This window comes from Sitophilus oryzae, unplaced genomic scaffold, assembly GCF_002938485.1.
Source record: "Sitophilus oryzae breed Bouriz unplaced genomic scaffold, Soryzae_2.0 scaffold_54_pilon_pilon, whole genome shotgun sequence".
Taxonomy (NCBI): Eukaryota; Metazoa; Arthropoda; class Insecta; order Coleoptera; family Curculionidae; genus Sitophilus; species Sitophilus oryzae.
In genome coordinates this window covers 386,317-406,641 of record NW_022147140.1, presented here as the reverse complement: position 1 = coordinate 406,641, position 20,325 = coordinate 386,317, and the positions used below count along the sequence as shown (strand labels likewise).

Below are 20,325 nucleotides of genomic sequence, written 5' to 3'. Positions count from 1 at the left end.
ATGAAGCCGCAGACAAAAAATACGCAAATACACGGAGCGCGTGAACTCATTGATTTAATAAAATGTTAGTTATCGTTTTTATGGACAATTTTGGGATTTCGACTTTTATTTTTTCCTACACAAATATGATCAGTATTCGATACTGAGTACACCAATTTTATTTATACTATTAAAAATTAGTGGTAAATTATGTACTTTAAAATTGATACCGTTTTGTGAAAACGTCTGTATTTGTCTCAGCGGTTTATTAGTTGGTCCCTTTACAAGCCGTAATTCTATTTCCGCGTGCTGACAAAGGCTGCGGTGTGATACCTATATTCAGAAAAAAACTTGGTTACTAAAACATTTTTTTTACAGGTAAGGTAACTGACACGAAACATGGCTACAGCAAAGAAAAAATGTCGACAATATAGTATCGATTATTTGAAATATGGTTTTGTTCCATCAGAGGCAGACAAACAATTGCCCATGTGCCTATTATGCAACAAAGTTTTGAGCAATGACTCTATGAAACCATCAAAGCTCGAAGATCATCTAAAAAGGTGTCATACTGATAAAATAGGTAAAGATTTAAAATATTTTCAAACATTGAAAGAAAAATATGGAAAGAGACCCACCATGCACAGTATGTTCGCTTCAACATCTCAAAGTAACGATGATGGCTTGCGGGCATCTTACAATATCTCATTACTTATAGCAAAATCTGGAAAACCGCACACTATCGGAGAACAATTAATTTTACCCGCTGTTGAAGAGGTTTTAAAAACTGTTTTGCACAAATCTCCATTTGACGTACTAAAAAGAATTCCATTAAGTAACAATACTGTACAAAGACGCATTGATGAAATGAGCTCTGATATCGAAAGCTTTTTGTGCAATCATCTGCAAAAAACTCATTTTTCTATACAACTGGACGAGTCAACGTTACCCAGTAATGAAGCATTACTATTGGCATATGTCCGATTTATTGTTGAGGAAGAAATTCACGAAGAATTGCTATTTGCCAGAACTTTGGAGACTGACACTAAAGGCGAATCAATATTTAATGTCCTGAGTAATTTTTTTACGGAAAAATCGATCCCATTTACAAACATTATTTCAGTGGCAACAGACGGAGCTCCTGCAATGGTCGGGCGATATCGTGGGTTTATAAGTCATCTCAAAAGAATTATACCAGGACTTACAGCTATTCATTGCGTAATCCACCGACAACATCTTGTGGCAAAACATTTAAGTGACAGGTTGAACCAATCTCTTCATTTTGTAATAAAAGCTGTCAACAAAATCAGAAGCAATGCATTGAATACGCGTTTATTTGCTCAATTGTGCGACGAAAATGATGAAGACTTCCAACGACTGCTCTTACATACTGAAGTACGCTGGTTGTCGAAAGGTGCATGCTTAACGAGATTTTACTCTGTTTTCGATTCCATATTAGAGTTCTTAGAAAGTAGAGATCCAGATTTAAAAGAAAACTTGATCAAATTCAAAGCAGACATTGCGTATTTGACAGATTTGTTTAAAAAATTTAATGATATTAACTTGCAGTTACAAGGGGACAGCCTGAATTTAATAAAAACAAAGGGGATAATTTCGGCTTTTCTTGGGAAATTGAAATTTATGAAGCAAAACATTAGTCGGCGCGAATTCTCTCAATTTCCAAACTTGTCGCAGGTAGAATGTATTGATGAGGATATCCATACCTACAGTCAACATTTAAGTGCTCTGCATGATGACTTCAAAACCAGGTTTGAAGATATACTGACGATGGATATACCACCATGGATCATAAATCCATTTGATGAAACGGAAGTGGCCAATGTTGTATTACAAGAGGAGCTGCTCGAGCTAAGCACTAATGAGGAGCTGAAGGTGAAATTTAGAAAAGGCTACCCAACATTTTGGCTGCAAGCAGAAATACCCGAAAAATATCCTGGACTGTGGGAAATCGCAAGGAAATTTTTAATAGCTTTTCCCTCGTCATACCTTGTCGAAAGGAGTTTTAGTGCCGTTACAAACCTCTTAACAAAAAAAAGGAGCAAATTAAACATCACAGAGCGGGGGGATTTGCGGTTATTGCTCACAAAAATAAAGCCAAACATTGATCGTTTGCTGACACTCCATCAGATACATCCTTCCCATTAATTAAAATTATGACCTGAACCTATATTACCTTAATATTTTTTCTTGTAATTCTATTCTTTTAATAAATAAAGTGATATAAAATGTACCATTTTTCGTTTTTATTTTACATATCGGAATATAGGGACAGAACTCAGAAGTGACACAATTTTTATTTTTTGGCGACTTTAAGAATGTGGTAGAAATGTAGCAGCAGGGGGTCCACCGAAACCAGTAAAATTTTGAAAGTGGTCCACGAGAAAAATAAGTTTGGGAACTACTGATCTAATAGAATTAAGACTTTTTTATTCAAAAACTTGTCCAGTTTTTAGTTATATTTTACACTTAAAATAAAAATAACATTCTTTAAATTTAACTCGTTATAAACATTATACAATATAAACAAAATAGTAACAACAGTAAAAACACAGAAAAAACACAACCAACAACTAAACAGTAACTACAATAAAATTAAAATAGACAAAAAATACTAACACACAGATAAACCGCAAAACAGACAACCAAAACCGCTAAAAACTCGCTGTCTAAATTTAATTCACACATAAATAGTAAAAAAAATACAACCAACAACAGTAAAATTAAAATAGAAAAACTACAATAACAAACACATAAACCACAAAACAGACCACCAAAAACGCTCTACACAACAACAATAAAATTAAAATAGACAAAAATACTAATAAACAGAAAGGGATAAACCGCAAAACAGACAACCAAAAACGCTAAAAAAATATTCTAGATGTAAACAATATTTTAAAGAATTAGAAGTCAAAATTCTATGTATACTAGACAACGAACTCACAAAGCATACCTGCATTAAAATCAATATGGAACTTTTTGGTTATTACTATAATCCTACTACTAATAACCATGATGTCAAATCATTCAACACATCTTTTAAAGTAGTTTGTAAAAGCACCGAAATGAAAGATTTGGTAGAAGAATTTTTAATGATTATTGACAACAAGGCTGACGTGTTCGCTGAAAAAGATTCCGGTAAGAGATTTTTAATATAAAAATATAAATACTTAATTTTATTTTTTGTTTCAGGATGGATCTTACTTAATTTTCTTTACTTGGAGATTAATATTAATAAATTCAACCCAATGAGAGCATCATCGTTTGTTGAACTTCCTTCTGAGATAGTACGACGTCAAGCTATAGTCAACATCAGAAACAACGATGACTGCTGCTTTGCTTGGTCTATAGTAGCAGCTCTTTATCCTCCAACAGGTGTCGACTTTGTTACATCATCGTATCCACACTATTCAACAGTTTTGAACACTGCAGGTATTGACTTTCCAATGTCATTAAAAGACATTAAAAAATTTGAAATTCAAAATAATATATCGATTAATGTATACGGTTTAGAAAAATATTTTATTAAATTTCTAATAGTGAAGAATATGAAGTAATAGGGCCTTTACATTTTTCAAGTGGTAGAAAAAATGAATCGGTCATTTCAGAAACCACATGAGTCAAAAATTACAGTTTTGAGATATTCATGACTCATGTGGTTTCTGAAGGAATCCGGTATTTTTATAGGCTGCAGTACATTAAGTTAAGCCAAGACTGGTGTTGTTTCTGCACGCAATGGTGCGTTTGTGTATAAAAAGAAGATTATTGTGGAAATATCAATTTCAGAAAAAAATGACTCATGTTGTTTCTGAAATGACCGATTCAAATGTACACGTTAATTTATTATTGATAAGTGATGATGATGGAAATCTTCATTATTGCTACATTTCCGATCTTTCAATATTAGTTTCTAAGCAACTGGGCAGCTTACATGGAGAAATGCTATTTTTATTGGTTGCTGTGCACGAGAACAAAATTACAAACCATATGGACGTGCGTTTGTGATAATATTAGGGCCGTTTACCTTCTAAAAATTACTATGAAGGATAAGTTTGGAAATGTAGCATATGAAAATATATTTGAAATATGTAAATTATCAAAATGATGGAACCCTTTTTAATTTGTACGTTTTGAATGCATTTTGAAACCTTTAAATAATAATGACAAATGGCGGGAGCTAAATAGTTCATATACTGTAAAAAAAATTGAACACGTTCCTTCTATTTTGAAATACATGGAAATGTTTCCAGTGATACATATTCCAAATTTGAAAGTTATAGAGGTTTGAATAGTGTCCAAGTTTTTATAGATTCTTTGGAAAAAGATGTGTTAAACTTATACCCACATATTTTTTAAAAAATTTAAAAAAATGAATACTTTAACGGAATTAGAAAAAATTAGACACAACTATGCCACAGATTGTCATATTTGCGACAAACAACTTTTAGATGATAAAGTTGCTGATCATTGTCACATTACTGGTAACTATAGAGGACCAGCTCATTCTTTATGGAACTTAAACTATAAAATTCTAATTATATTCCAGTTATAACACACAACTTACGTAATTACAGGCTTATATACACTTATTTATAACAAATACATGTTCAAATAAAGAACAATTTTTTTTTTTTTTTAGATGACTACCAAAGGGAAAAATATTTCTTTGAAAAATAAATCCATGTAAGACAATTATTTTGATAAGCATACTAAAAGTATTAAACAAAAATCTATCCATGGGTTTATTGATTCTTTTCAATTTCTATCCTTTTCTTTATCAAAACTTTCAAATACCCTAAAAGATGAACAATGTGTAGAAGTAGAAGATTTTTTGATGATGATGAAAAATTTAGTCTTATTCGTCAGAAAGGTGTATTTCAATATGGTTATATATTGATAGTTTTGAAAAACTAGATGAACAGTTTTTACCAGAAAAAGAAAATTTATAACAGTTTAACAGACCAACATATTTCTGACCAAGAATATCAAAGAGCTCTTAAAGTTTGGAAATTATTTGAGTGTAAATCCATAGGACAATATTCAGATATTTATTTGATGTCTGACACAATACTTTTAGCTGATATTTTCGAAAATTTTCGAAAAACATGTTTATCCACATATAAACTAGACCCTGCACACTTTTATACATTTCCCGGCTTATCATGAGAGGCTTGTTTACGTTATACAGGTATAGAATTGGAATTATTAACTGATCCGGATACATTGTTGCATTTTCAAAAATAGCGTTCATGGTGGGGTTAGTTCTTGTATAACAAGAAAATCTGAAGCAAATAATCCTTTTCTTTCAAGCTACGATGCATCAAAACTGCATAAATACATAATGTACTATGATTAAACAAATTTGCCACAAGGTTTGCAATGTCCGAATATCTGCCAACGGGTGATTTTTTATGGTTAACAGAAAAGAAATAGAAAATTTAGATATTTTTTTTATTTTAGATACGTCAATTTTACCTGCTTCAGTAGCGTTTTGGTAAGTTGTTTATTTAGAATATCCTGAAAATCTCCATGACCGTCACAATGATTTCCTTTTTTGTACTGAGAACTATAAACCACCCAATTCAAATTCCACAAGAGTGGCTACCTAATTTAAATAGCAAATCCAAATATGTTATTCATTACCAGTTATTACAACAATGTCTACAAAATGGACTTAAGTTAACTAAAATACATAGAGTTTTACAATTTTCGCAATCTGCTTGGCTAAATTTTTTTTATAGATTTAAATACAACATTACGTAATGAGTCTAGAAATGAATTTGACCGTCACACGTTTAAATTAGCAAATAACAATTATATACGGAAGAAACAATGGAAAATGTGGATAGGAGAGTTGGTGTAAGACTTGTTACAGAATGGGAAAAAAAATAAACAAAAGAAGATGGTGCTGAAAATTTGATTGCAAAACCATATTTCAAAGATTTGACTATTTTCTCAGAAGAAAATTTGTTGGCTATTCAAATCACAAAAAGTATCAATCACTTATAATAAACCAATATACGTTGGATTTTGCGTTTTAGATATAGCTAAAACTGTTATGTGCAATTTATTTTACAACTTTTAAAACCTCTATATAAAGAAAATGTTTCTCTTCTGTATACAGACACTGATTCTTTTATTCTTGAAATCGAAACAAACAATATTTATTGTGATATGCAAAAGAATATTCATAAATTTTGATACATCCAATTATTTACCTAAACAATATGCATAATATGCCAATAACACAATCAGTTGTTGGTAAATTTAAAGATGAATATGCTGGTGAATCTATTACAACATTCTACGGTACGGGAGCAAAATCCTATTGCATAAAAACTGAAAATAGTCTCTTAAAAAAAAGCTAAGGTATTAAGAAACCACTGTTAAAAAGTGGTTAGCTTTATCCAATACAAAGATGTTGTAGAAAATAACTCTAAAAAATTTTCCTCTATGTATGTGTTTCGTTCTCGACTACATACAATTTTTACCGAGTTGGTAAATAAAATCGCGCTAAGTTTAGAAGATACGAAGCGATATAAAATTCCACATGATTATAAAACACTCGCTTTGGGTCACCAGGATATTCCATTTTACCAGTGGAGCGCTGATCATCCCGATTTAGATGTATTTTTTTAATTAATATTATATCAAACATATTATTGTATTATATTAGTAGTTTTAATCACATATTTTGTTTTAATAAATTATTATATATATTTTTTATGTATATAAAAATGTATATACATGTAATTAAGATTATATAGTTGTAAATTTTAGTAATCAATTATTTTAGTCCACCACATATTTTATATTTCACTTTTTTTTTTTTTTTTTTTTTTTTTTTTTTTAACATTTTTTTTTGATAATAATTATAGTAAATTAGGGTATAGTACTTATAGTAAAATTCTTTTTAAATTATTTTATTTTCTATTGATCGTTCATAAGATGTGTTTGGAAAGCTTTGATAAAGATATCGATAATGTTGCTTATAAAACATATGATACAAGGCTTTCTACCTTTAAAAATGGAAAGGTAGATTAAAACCTGAGATATTAGCTGGAGCAGGATTTTACTCAATTTTGTTTAGTGATGTTTGCAAATGCTACTATTGTGGAGTTGAAATTTATGATTGGTTGTATGATGATTGTCCTGTCGAAGAGCATTATAAATTTGCACCAACATGTAACTTGAATGAGTGCTTAAGACTAAACAAAAATATTAATAAGCAACTTTTGCTTGTTTAGAAGTAAAAAAGTGGAAATAAAAAATCCCAGCGATTGTTTTATCCTTGATTATAGATGATATAGATAGACAATGATCGGATGCTTTGGGGCTCTGTTCACCAGGTGGCGAGGGAGGCTCCTCAAGTTTGTGTCAGGGGGGTGACAGTGGTATAGGAAAATTGGAAACAGTCATTCTTGTCATTTGTGTCATTCTCCTCATGACAAATATGGCCGTCGCTGGGAAGGTTTAGACATGGGTTAGACAAGGATATGTTTGTTTCTCTCTAAAATTCACGGAAGCTCCCCTCATAAAATAATTAACGCGTCCTCTTTCGTTTTAGCGCCAGAAATAGTTTACGGCACCATATTTTTCCAAGGTATTTTTGTCTGTTTTGCCATAATTCTAGTGTTTTGGAAAGTGCTTTATAATTTGGAATGGAACCGATTGACAGTTGCATTCTTTTTTCAATCATTTCAATTCATGAAGTAACTCCGGATTTTCGATTGAGAGAGAGAAAACTTCTGTCACTGTTTCTGGAGGTTTTTACCTTAGACAATAGGCATTACATACAGGACAGTCACTTAATATTGAAAAAAAAAACGGCTGGAACTACTCTAAGAAGCGTCTTAACGAAAAATAGGACAACGGACATCAAAACATGAGAAAGAGTGCATATACCAAGTTCCTTGTGAATGGGGAGAGTCGTATATTGGAGAGACTAATCATTCTTTATCTTGGTAGTTGCTTTACCGAAAAGGAAATGGTAAATTAGGACTACCAGACATAGAAAACGTAAATATAACATCAATTCGTGTTTTTTTTAGATATAAAAATTGACTTAACTACTTAGTGATGAACCGAAGGAAAAAAATAAGGTTATCGACGACTAAATTTGAAAAAGCAAATCTATTCCCGCGACTATAACGATAATCGAATAGAAAATCTGTGTTAATTCGAACCAATTAAAATGGCGAGAACTGGGCGCCTGAAAAAGACGTTTCCCGATTAAATCGTTAGATATCCTCAGGCTTTTGTCCTTCCCCCCTCTCAAACTTTGCCCTCCGACGTTTTCTCGATTAAAAAATATTAATGAGAATTCCATCAGCGAGTAACTTAAATGAAGCGAGTGTCTGAGAATACGATCGAAAAAATTAAATGAAAGATTTTTTACTTGTTCGGTGATGAGTTAAGATGGCTTTATCTTAATCCTCTAATTACGAAGCTTCATCTTTCATCCAAAAACGCATTTTTTTTTGTATTTTTTAAGACCAGTTTGTTTTTTATGAGAATATAATCTCCTTCAGACTGATATTGTTTTTAATTTTGAAAAATTTACGCAGATCACTCAACAATGACTCCAAAAAATGTGAAAAAAGAAACAATAAATCAACCAAACCAGAACAAACTCAAATTCGTACTAATCCATGAGCCGAAGACTCGTGTCTTTTGGAGTTGTTTCCCGAGGATCCCTTTCTTATCGCAGGGATATCTTCCCTCCCCCGAGAGACCTGACCTCCCCCCATCTTCCAGACGATGATGGGGGAGGGGGTGGCTACAGCTCCCTCCCGGAGGACCTATGCATTACTTAAGCTAACCGAGACGCTAAGTTGTCGAAAACCGCCAAGAATATTTGTTAATTAGTTGTGTAGTAGCGAGCGCCGCCTTGCGGATTCCGCGCGGAACTAATGGGCGGCTTACTGGGCGAACAGATGAAGAAGAACGTTCAAGTTTTGTTAAACGATAATATTTGTTAAATTATCGTTTATTTTATTACTAACTAGCGTGTACCCGCGACTTCGTTCGCGTCGAATTAATCGTTTGTAATGGTGATGATAAAGCAAAGCAAGAATTTCCATTAACATACAAACTGGATAAATTTTTCTCATATTTATGTCAGCATGAGAAAAAACAATATGGCGATATTATTATATAACTTGGTAATATTTGAGGGGTAGTTTCATCTCGTTGGAATTTGACTTTCGAAAAAAAAATCCGTTTGAGTTTAAGCAGAATCGTCAAGTTAATCAAAGCACTAACTTTTTTGGAACACCCTGTAACTTTTTTTTAAAAATTTCTAAATATATGAAAAGAACAAAATAAATTATGCGTGTCCAAGCGTTTTCCCGAAAAGACTAACGGTTTTTAAATAACAAATATTGTAATATTTGAGGGGCGTTTTCACCCTCTTGGAATTTGAGTTTCGAGAAACCCCTCCTTATCGAACCTCTACACCCCACAGTCAATCCGTTTACCAAAAATCAGCTTTAAACGTCAAGCAGTTTAAACAGAATCGTGATTACTCAATGGTCATATTTTATGAAACACCCTGTATAAATTTTTAAAAAGTCTTAAAATATGTAAAACAACAAAATAAAATATACGTGTTTTAAGAGTTTTTCCGAAAAACTCACCGGTTTTTAAATAAAAAATATTCTAATATTTGAGGGGTGGTTTCACCCCTTTAGAATTCGAGTTTCGAGAAATCCCTTTTTATCGAACCTCTACACCCTAAAGTCAATCCGTTTTCCAAAAATCAGCTTTTTACGTCAAGCGTTTTAAGCAGGATCGTGATTAATCAATTATCAGATTTTTCGAAACACCCTGTATACATTTTTAAAAAATCTTAAAATATGTTAAATAAAAAAGAGTATAAAATATACGTGTTTAAGCGCTTTTTTCGGAAACAGCCGTTTTTAAATAAAAAAATATTGTAATATTTGAGGGTGGTTTCACCCCCTTGGAACTGGAATTTCGAAAAATCCCTTCTTATCGAACCTCTACACCCTAGAATCAACCTATATGCCAAAATTGAGCTTCTTATGTTGAGTGGTTTGAGCAGGATCGTGATTAACCAGTGAATCACTTAAGGATTGGTACATATAGAGTATAGATGAACTGTATCTACTATATTTATATCATTGCTATTTCCTATATTACAAACCCCCGCTTGGGTACCCAAGCTTATAGTATATAACTAATATTTATTTTTTTAAATAAACCTTATTATAAGCAATGAATCAATTCTCGATGTTTTGAACAAACGAGCAGTAGAAAGTAGAAACAAACGAGTCGCATTATGATCCGATTCATCGTTCAAATTTTATGGATCCATGTTGGCCACGACTCAATTGAACGAAGCATATTCTAAAGAGTGAATCGAATCTCACGATTAGATTTTTAATATTCGTTCAAATGAACGACCCGCTCAATCTTTCTCCACCTTTACTACGTACAGTTAGTATATCGTATATCCCTGGATCATCTTTATAAGAAGAAAAACTTTTTAAAAAAAAATATTTTAAAAACATTAAACAGAAAATATGTTTCTTTTATCTAGTACCTCTTAAAACACCACACTCTGTATAATTCACAAGGGACGTCTAATAATCTAATGGCCTTAATGTTAATCTTAATTAAACATAAGTTTCAGTCCCTTACCTCGTAATTCATCGTCAATTTATGAATTAATATTGAATTAATTTTAATCGTAGACGATGTCAGCGTACATATTCGAAATTATTTATTATTCAATTCTTAATTGATTATTAGTGTTATTATTTATCAACGTTAATAATATAATTTCATAATTGTTTCGTTAATGGATCACGACAATGAAATAATTATTAAAACCCTGTTTTTTTTTAAATATTACTATGTATGTCAGAACAGACAAAAAACTAATTTACTATTAGAAAATTTCCTGTTTTTTGCTATATAGTTTGATGATGATTAATTTAAAAATAATGTAGCACATTGTCAAATTGTTTGTTTATTAATGACTTCAGGAAAGAAATTGAAAATTCTAAAGCATTAAAAAACCTAGAAAATACTTAAATATACGCTGAAAAAAAATGAAATTTTCCTAGCCTACTCTGATTTCTATCTCAAAATTACGAAAGAGGGCGCATTTTTCAACATCCCCCATCCCTTTATTCTTACAGGGTGTTTCGAAAAATCTGGTCATTGATTAATCACGATCCTGCTTAAAGCGCTTGACGTAAAAAGCTGATTTTTGGAAAACAGATTGACTTTAGGGTGTTTCGGTTCGATAAGAAGGGATTTTTCGAAACTCGAATTCTAAGGGGGTGAAACTATCCCTCAAATATTAAAATATTCTTTATTTAAAAACCGGTGAGTTTTTCGGAAAAACTCTTAAACACGTATATTTTATTTTATTATTTTACATATTTTAAGATTTTTATAAATTTATACAGGGTGTTTCATAAAATATGACCAATGAATAATCACGATTCTGCTTAAACTGCTTGACGTTTAAAGCTGCTTTTTGGCAAACGGATTGACAGTGGGGTGTAGAGGTTCGATAAGGAGGGGTTTCTCGAATTCCAAGAGGGTGAAAACGCCCCTTAAATATTACAATATTTGTTATTTAAAAAACGATTAGTCTTTCGGGAAAACGCTTGGATAAGTATAATTTATTTGGTTTTTTACATATTTTGAAATTTTTTAAAAAATCATGCTATTTTATTTTTTATTAAAACGGATTTTTCGAAAGCCAAATTCCCAAGTTATATAATAATATCGCCATATTGTTTTTTCTCATGCTGACATAAATGTGAGAAATTTTATCCAGTTTGTATGTTAATGAAAATTCTTGCTTTGCTTTATCATCACCATTACAAATGATTAATTCGACGCGAACGAAGTCGCTGGTACACGCTAGTACCTTATAAATTCTTTTGTTAAAAATTTGAAAAATTAAAATTACTGAAATTAATTTTGTTACAGTATTTCTGGACTTTGTGAATATTTTAACGATTTAAATAGAGACAAAATCCACGCCAATGCCTATGATTATCCCAATTTGATTAATAAAAATATCCACAAAGTCCCTCTGGATTTTGCCGGGCCTGGAAAAAGTAACCGATGAAGTGGTTTTCCTAATCTATAGACGAATTTATCATTTCCCAAAGCTAAACAAAAAGAAATGGGGACGAAATATGACAGCCGGCTGATAGCTGACAGTATAACTTCCTCATTTTTATAAATATTCTTTCTCGAACATCAATTAATGAAAATAATAAAGTAAAAAACTTATACAGAGTGTATATTCAAACTTAAAAGAGAAAATATTTTCCTTTTATCGAAATCTACCAGCTCGGAAAATATATGCATCTATTTAAGACTCATCCTGTATAATAAATAACTATTAATTTACAGAATTAATATTAACAAACCAAGACTACTAGTATGACGTCACGTTTTCTTACCTCATACGTCCCATTTTACCCCGCCTTACCCTAAACCAAATTCAACAAGTAATTTTTCACGCTTTTTTTAACCAATTCTAAAAATCTGCAACATATTCTGTCATAATTTCGACGATTACACTTTCGCAAACGACAAAACACAAAAAAACACGCCCTGAACGCTTTAGGGGAATTAAAAGTAAAACTAACAGTGGAATCTGGGGCCGGCGTGGCCTAAGTACTTAATCCCTAAGTACCGGAATGTTTCGCGGAAGAGGTGAAAAGATACATAGAGCACAAAATCCGACTCGGGTGTATACTCCGTAATCCGTGGACGCGACGAGGAAAGTTTGGGGGAAGGTGGTTAGCTTCGGTCGGGGATGTAGTTACGAACGCTTTAATTTATGGGTTCGAATTAGAAAGCTTGTTAACGCATTTCGATTTTTTACCATTTAGAAAAAATGACATTTATTTTTTTTCTGTATCGAAAAGAATTTGTTTTTATGTTTTAATTGTTATACAGGGTGGTCCGAACTGTATTCCGGAAATTTCGGCAGCGTATTCTGCAAATAAAATTAGGTTAACAAATAATACAGGGTGTGATTGAATGATGACGACACCACAACAGTCGTAGAACTTACATTTCAGTTTGGTATTCACTTGGTTATTGTTGACACGTCTCAAATTACACCGTCTCAAAAAGTCTGAAATTGAAACAATTACAGTACGTCTGTCCGTTCTGTAGCTACGGGGTATCCGTGAGAGGGGAAACGATATTCTCTCGATGTTTTTCGTAAAAGAATAGACGACGCGTCCCATCAATAAAAATTCAACAAATTTGCAAGTAGCCAATAAAATGAGTGGGCGGAGCGATTTGCCGTGACGCACTCGTCAAATCGACGTATAAAATATATTGCTGTTTATTTAAATGTTTTTTGTCCGCATTCCTTTCATAGACACAGATCCAGCAGTACTGTACAAACATTTTCCTTTGAAAAAAAATCTTAAAACCAAGTAACTTTATTTTTCTTTTATTTTTTAGTGTTTTTTTTTTCCTTCCTTTAGTACGAAATATGCAATTTGTAGCTTTTAGAAATTTACCGCCACGACTATGAAATGGTTTCGACCATTAAAATTATGAGATTATTTCCGTATAATTTTCCACCAAATTTACTTATACCAACAATAACAAACTTTGACGTTTATTTAAAAGAAGGAATTTTTGAATTTAAGATTTTCAAAGTTTTTAGAACATGGTGGTGAATGAACTAAATAGTAACATTAAGTTCTTCTCCTGCTTTAATATTCGAAAGACCCCTACAATTCTTACCCACGCTTCATATCATCAAGTCGTACGCATTTGCTTGTCCATTCAAAGAAACAATATTTTAAATGAAATTGATTTTTTTTTTTTTTTTTTTTTTTTTTTATGTAATAAAAAAAGATAATTAAAATTGTAATATACAAAAATATTGTAAAAGTTAAAAAGAGATTAACGATATTAAAAATGTTATATCCATTATTTTTTTCATTAATAAATTTAGTATAGTTGTATGATTCATTTTGAAAATGTGAATATTTTAATTCGGATCTTTCAATCCAATTAGTATCAAAAATGGTTTGATTGGAATAATGATATAAAATTTTAAAAAACCATTTTCTCCTTTGTTTATGGGATATATAAAACTATATGTATTATTATTGATTAAACCAACTTTCATAAATTGACAATTTTTATCAAAGGTTATATTTGTCTTATTAGAGAAACATATTTCACATCATGTTACATTAGGAGGGTAATGAACATAAATAATATTTTGAGATATGAAATAAAGGAGGATTAAATGGGATAGAGAAGCCATTAAAATAAAGTAAACATTGTATCGATTTATTTAATATATAAAATTTATATCCGTTCAAGAGGACAGCACTTTAACATTTGATTATATTTGCTATCATAAACTAATATAAATACATTTTGCTATAACAAATATATATTGATAACAGAAATAAATTATTACTAAAATCGCTAGATTTTTATATTTCCAATTTTTTTTATTTCTAAACGTTGTAAAAAGTTGCTTATTAATATTTTTGTTTAGTCTTAAGCACTCATTACATGTTGGTGCAAATTTATAATGCTCTTCGACAGGACAATCATCATACAACCAATCATAAATTTCAACTCCACAATAGTAGCATTGGCAAACATCACTAAACAAAATTGAGTAAAATCCCGCTCCAGCTAATATCTCAGGTTTTAATCTACCTTTCTATTTTTTAAAGGTAGAAAGCCTTGTATCATATGTTTTATAAGCAACATTATCGATATCTTTATCAAAGCTTTCCAAACACATCTTATGAACGATCAATAGAAAATAAAATAATTTAAAAAGAATTTACTATAAGTACTATACTTAATTTACTATACTATTAATTAAAAAAAAATGTACTTAATATAAGTACATTTATTTGAGAACATTAGCAAGTGAAATATAAAATATGTGGTGGACTAAAATAATTGATTACTAAAATTTACAACTATATAATCTTAATTACGTGTATATACATTTGTTATATACCTATATAAAACATATATAATAATTTATTAAAACAAAATATGTGATTAAACTACTAATATAATATTAGTATTTTAATAAAGCACGCTTTTAGATGTTTCAAAAAACTTTTAATAAGAGTAACTTTAACTCTACATATATGTTTCGGCTTGTCAGGCCTTTTTCAAGAATTTTTTAAGAACTAATCGTCTAACTACACTGTAACTATATATATATATTTGCTATGGGGGTGGGTTCAGAGAGTTTACAATAGGGGTAATAAAAAATGTGTTTAGAAATCCTTGTTGGTCGTTAACATTATTTTCGTTTTTAACAGATTTTAGTATTTCTAACTGTTCAATGTAATTTAAGCGTCTATCTTTTGTTTCTCTGTGTAGTAACTTAATGGAGTTTTCATTAATTTTGTGATTATTTACTATACAATGATATCATGAAATCATTGTTTATTAAAATACTAATATTTCAACGATGTTTCACAAGGAACCAACCACAGCTTCAGTACAATTTATTACTAATATAATATTAACAATATGTTTGATATAATATTAATTAAAAAAATACATCTAAATCGGGATGATCAGCGCTCCACTGGTAAAATGGAATATCCTGGTGACCCCAAGCGAGTGTTTTATAATCATGTGGAATTTTATATCGCTTCGTATCTTCTGAACTTAGCGATTTAGATTTATTTACCAACTCGGTAAAAATTGTATGTAGTCGAGAACGAAACACATACATAAAGCAAAATTTTTTAGAGTTATTTTCTACAACATCTTTGTAGTGGATAAAGTCTAACTGATTTTTAACAGTAGGTTTCTTAATACCTTTAGCTTTTTTTAAGAGACTATTTTCAGTTTTTATGCAATAGGCTTTTGCTCCCGTACCGTAGAATGTTGTAATAGGTTCACCAGCATATTCATCTTTAAATTTACCAACAACTGATTGTGTTATTGGCATATTATGCATATTATTAGGTAAATAATTGGATGTATCAAATTTATGAATATTCTTTTGCATATCACAATAAATATTGTGTGTTTCGATTTCAAGAATAAAAGAATCAGTGTCTGTATACAGAAGAGAAACATTTTCTTTATATAGAGGTTTTAAAAAGTTGTAAAAGAAATCGTACATAACAGTTTTAGATATATCTAAAACGCAAAATCCAACGTATATTGGTTTATTATAAGTGATTGATACTTTTTGCATTTGAATAGCCACCAAATTTTCTGAGAAAATAGTCAAATCTTTGAAATATGGTTTTGCAATCAAATTTTCAGCACAATTTTTTTGTTTATTTTTTTCCCATTCTGTAACAAGTCTTTATAATAAGTCGTTATTTGCTAATTTAAACGTGTGACGGTCAAATTCATTTCTAAACTCATTACGTAATGTTGTATTTAAATCTATAAAATTTTTTGGCCAAGAAGATTGCGAAAATTGTAAAACTCTATGTATTTTAGTTAACTTAAGTCCATTTTGTAGACATTGTTGTAATAACTGGTAATGAATAACATATTTGGATTTGCTATTTAAATTAGGTATTAATTTTGTGGAATTTGAATTGGGTGGTTTATAGTTCTCAGGACAAAAAGGAAAATCATTGTGACGGTCATGGAGATTTTCAACTTCTAGCACATATCCGGTATTTGAAGTGTTAGAAATAGAAAAAATATCTAAATTTTCTATTTCTTTTTCTGTTAACCATACAAAATCACCCATTGGCAGATATTGGGACATTGCAAACCCGTATAAATTTGTTGCATCATAGTACATTGTGTATTTATGCGGTTTTGATGCATCGTAGCTTGAAAGAAAAGGATTATTTGCTTCAGATTTTCTTGTTATACAAGAACTAACCCCACCACGAACGCTATTTTTGAAAAAATGCAACATATCCGGATCAGTTAATAATTCCAATTCTATACCTGTATAACGTAAACAAGCCTTACATGATAAGCCGGGAAATGTATAAAAGTGTGCAGGGTCTAGTTTATATGTGGATAAACATGTTTTTCGAAAATTTTCGAAAATATCAGCTAAAAGTATTGTGTCAGACATCAAATAAATATCTGAATATTGTCCTATGGATTTACACTCAAATAATTTCCAAACTTTAAGAGCTCTTTGATATTCTTGGTCAGAAATATGTTGGTCTGTTAAACTATTATAAAATTTTTCTTTTTCTGGTAAAAACTGTTCATCTAGTTTTTCAAAACTATCAATATAACTATACGGAAATACACCTTTCTGACGAATAAGACTAAATTTTTCATCATCATCAAAAAATTTTCTTACTTCTACACATTGTTCATCTTTTAGGGTATCGGAAAGTTTTGATAAAGAAAAGGATAGAAACTGAAAAGAATCAATAAACCTAAGTGATAGATTCTTTTGTTTAATACATTTAGTATGCTTATCAAAATAATTGTCTACATGGATTTGTTTTTCAAAAGAAATATATTTTTCCTTGTTTTGTGCAATTACTTTTAATTGTTCTTTATTTGAACATAGGCTTGTTATAAATAGGTGGCAGTCGTAATTACGTAAGTTGTGTGTTATAACTGGAATATAATTAGGAATTTTATAGTTTAAGTTACATAAAGAATGAGCTGGTCCTCTATAGTTACCAGTAATTTGACAATGATCAGCAACTTTATCATCTAAAAGTGGTTTGTCGCAAATATGACAATCTGTGGCATAGTTGTGTCTAATTTTTTCTAATTCCGTCAAAGTATTAATTTTTTTATTTTTTTTTAAAAATATGTGGTATAAGTTTAACACATCTTTTTCCAAAGAATCTATAAAAACTTGGACGCTATTCAAACCTCTATAACTTTCAAATTTAGAATATGTATCATCAAATGAACATTATATGTAATATGCAAAGGAATGGGGAACGTGTTCAATTTTTTTTACAGTATATGAACTATTTGGGTCTTCTACATTATCATTATTATTTAAAGGTTTCAGAATGCATTCAAAATCGGCATAAATTACAAAAGGGACTTCCATTTGTTTTTGATAATTTACATATTTCAATATATTTTCATATGCTACATTTCCAAACTTATCCTTATGTAATTCTTTAGAAGGTAAACTAATTCTAATATGATCACAATCATAACTATTATGGTTTTGTAATTTTTGTTCTGTATCAAAATATTGAAGGCATCCATTGCACAAGTATTTTCTTCCATGGTGTTTACTCAGTTGCTTAGAAACTAATCTTGAAAGATCGGAAATGTAGCAATAATGAAGATTTCCATCATCATCACTTATCAATAATAAATTAACATGTACATTTTTTCTATCACTTGAAATATGTAAAGGCCCTATTACTTCATATTCTTCACTATTAGAAATTTTATTAAAATATTTTTCTAAACCGTATACATTAATCGATATATTATTTTGAATTTCAAATTTTTTAATGTCTTTTAATGACACTGGAAAATCAATACCTGCAGTGTTCAAAACTGTTGAATAGTGTGGATACGATGATGTAAAAAAGTCGACACCTTTTGGGGGATAAAGAGCTGCTACTATAGACCAAGCAAAGCAGTAGTCATCGTTGTTTCTAATGTTGACTATAGCTTGACGTCGTACTATCTCAGGAGGAAGTTCAACAAACGATGATGCTCTCATTGGGTTGAATTTATTAATATTAATCTCCAAGTAAAGAAAATTAAGTAAGATCCATCCTGAAACAAAAAATAAAATTAAGTATTTATATTTTTATATTAAAAATCTCTTACCGGAATCTTTTTCATCGAACACGTCAGCCTTGTTGTCAATAATCATTAAAAATTCTTCTACCAAATCTTTCATTTCGGTGCTTTTACAAACTACTTTAAAAGGTGTGTTGAATGATTTGACATCATGGTTATTAGTAGTAGGATTATAGTAATAACCAAAAAGTTCCATATTGATTTTAATGCGGGTATGCTTTGTGAGTTGGTTGTCTAGTATACACAGAATTTTGACTTCTAATTCTTTAAAATATTGTTTTACATCTAGAATATTTTTTTCTGTAGTAATTCTGTATGACACTATTCGTTCCTTAGATGCCGACTTAATAATTTGAACTCCTTTATCTTCTATCATTTTAGAATTGTTTTTGTGAAAGTTGGATCGTAAATGCCCTACCCACATATTTGACAAAACTGGCACATTACAATCTTTACAAAATCTCTCTAAAAGGAAATATTTTTAAGACTAAAATTGTAAACTAGCGAGAAAATTGTTTTACCTTTTTTTTCATTCACAGTAGACTTTGCAACCCTTTGATTGAAAAGTCTTGACTTGCTACAGGCAGTCCTCATGTGACGTAATACGTTATCTTTACGACTAAAAGATTTACCACAAGATGTGCAATTGAACATGTTGATATTTCAGTCCTATAAAAGAATTATTTATTTTAACTGACTTTATTAAGATACTATTATGTTGCATCTTTGATGATCTGATAATGAAAGAAATTTGGAATAGAAATTTATGTCATATTGAGTAGTCAGTTTTGTTAGCGTTTTTGGTTGTCTGTTTTACGGTTTATGTGTTTGTTAGTGTACTTTTTCTATTTTAATTTTACTGTTGTTGGTTGAATTTTTTACTATTTATGTGTGAATTAAATTTAGACAGCTAGTTTTTTAGCGTTTTTGGTTGTCTGTTTTGCGGTTTATCCCTTTCTGTTTGTTAGTATTTTTGTCTATTTTAATTTTATTGTTGTTGTGTAGAGCGTTTTTGGTGGTCTGTTTTGTGGTTTATGTGTTTGTTATTGTAGTTTTTCTATTTTAATTTTACTGTTGTTGGTTGTATTTTTTTTACTATTTATGTGTGAATTAAATTTAAACAGCCAATTTTTAGCGTTTTTGGTTGTCTGTTTTGCGGTTTATCTGTTTTTTTTTGTCTATTTTAATTTTATTGTAGTTACTGTTTAATTGTTGGTTGTTTTTTTTCTGTGTTTTTACTGTTGTTACTATTTTGTTTATAACGAGTTAAATTTGAAGAATGTTATTTTTATTTTAAGTGTAAAATATAACTAAAAACTGGACAAGTTTTTGAATAAAAAAGTCTTAATTCTATTAAATGAATAGGTATAAAACTATAACTTACCAAATCTATAATATATATTAACTTTAACTGACACAGATAATGTTTACCAAAACTTAATTGTAATGGACGCGAAATTTAAGTATCGTTTTTCTCTTTCGCAAGCAAGTGGTACGACCGAGAGTTTTACCTCGTCTGGCAGGTCTGCTTCCAAGCTGTTCCAAGCTAACAGGTTGACCCTGAGATCGTTGAACCTATCT

General features: G+C 30.3%; 2 protein-coding genes across 2 annotated transcripts; one reads left to right on the top strand and one right to left on the bottom strand.

The window, feature by feature from the left end:
• The first annotated feature begins 2,552 nt into the window (after nucleotides 1-2,552).
• Nucleotides 2,553-3,557, top strand: LOC115886982. Its single transcript, XM_030906310.1, has 2 exons — nucleotides 2,553-3,138; nucleotides 3,193-3,557. The coding sequence occupies exons 1-2, from the start codon at nucleotides 2,970-2,972 to the stop codon at nucleotides 3,555-3,557; spliced, it is 534 nt and encodes a 177-aa protein (XP_030762170.1). The 5' UTR covers nucleotides 2,553-2,969.
• A 13,093-nt stretch (nucleotides 3,558-16,650) lies between these two features.
• Nucleotides 16,651-19,120, bottom strand: LOC115886981. Its single transcript, XM_030906309.1, has 2 exons — nucleotides 18,772-19,120; nucleotides 16,651-18,717 (listed from the first exon to the last, which is right to left on the bottom strand). Exons 1-2 carry the CDS (start codon nucleotides 19,118-19,120, stop codon nucleotides 17,885-17,887), a joined length of 1,182 nt encoding a protein of 393 aa, XP_030762169.1. The 3' UTR covers nucleotides 16,651-17,884.
• Between the last annotated feature and the right edge of the window lie 1,205 nt (nucleotides 19,121-20,325).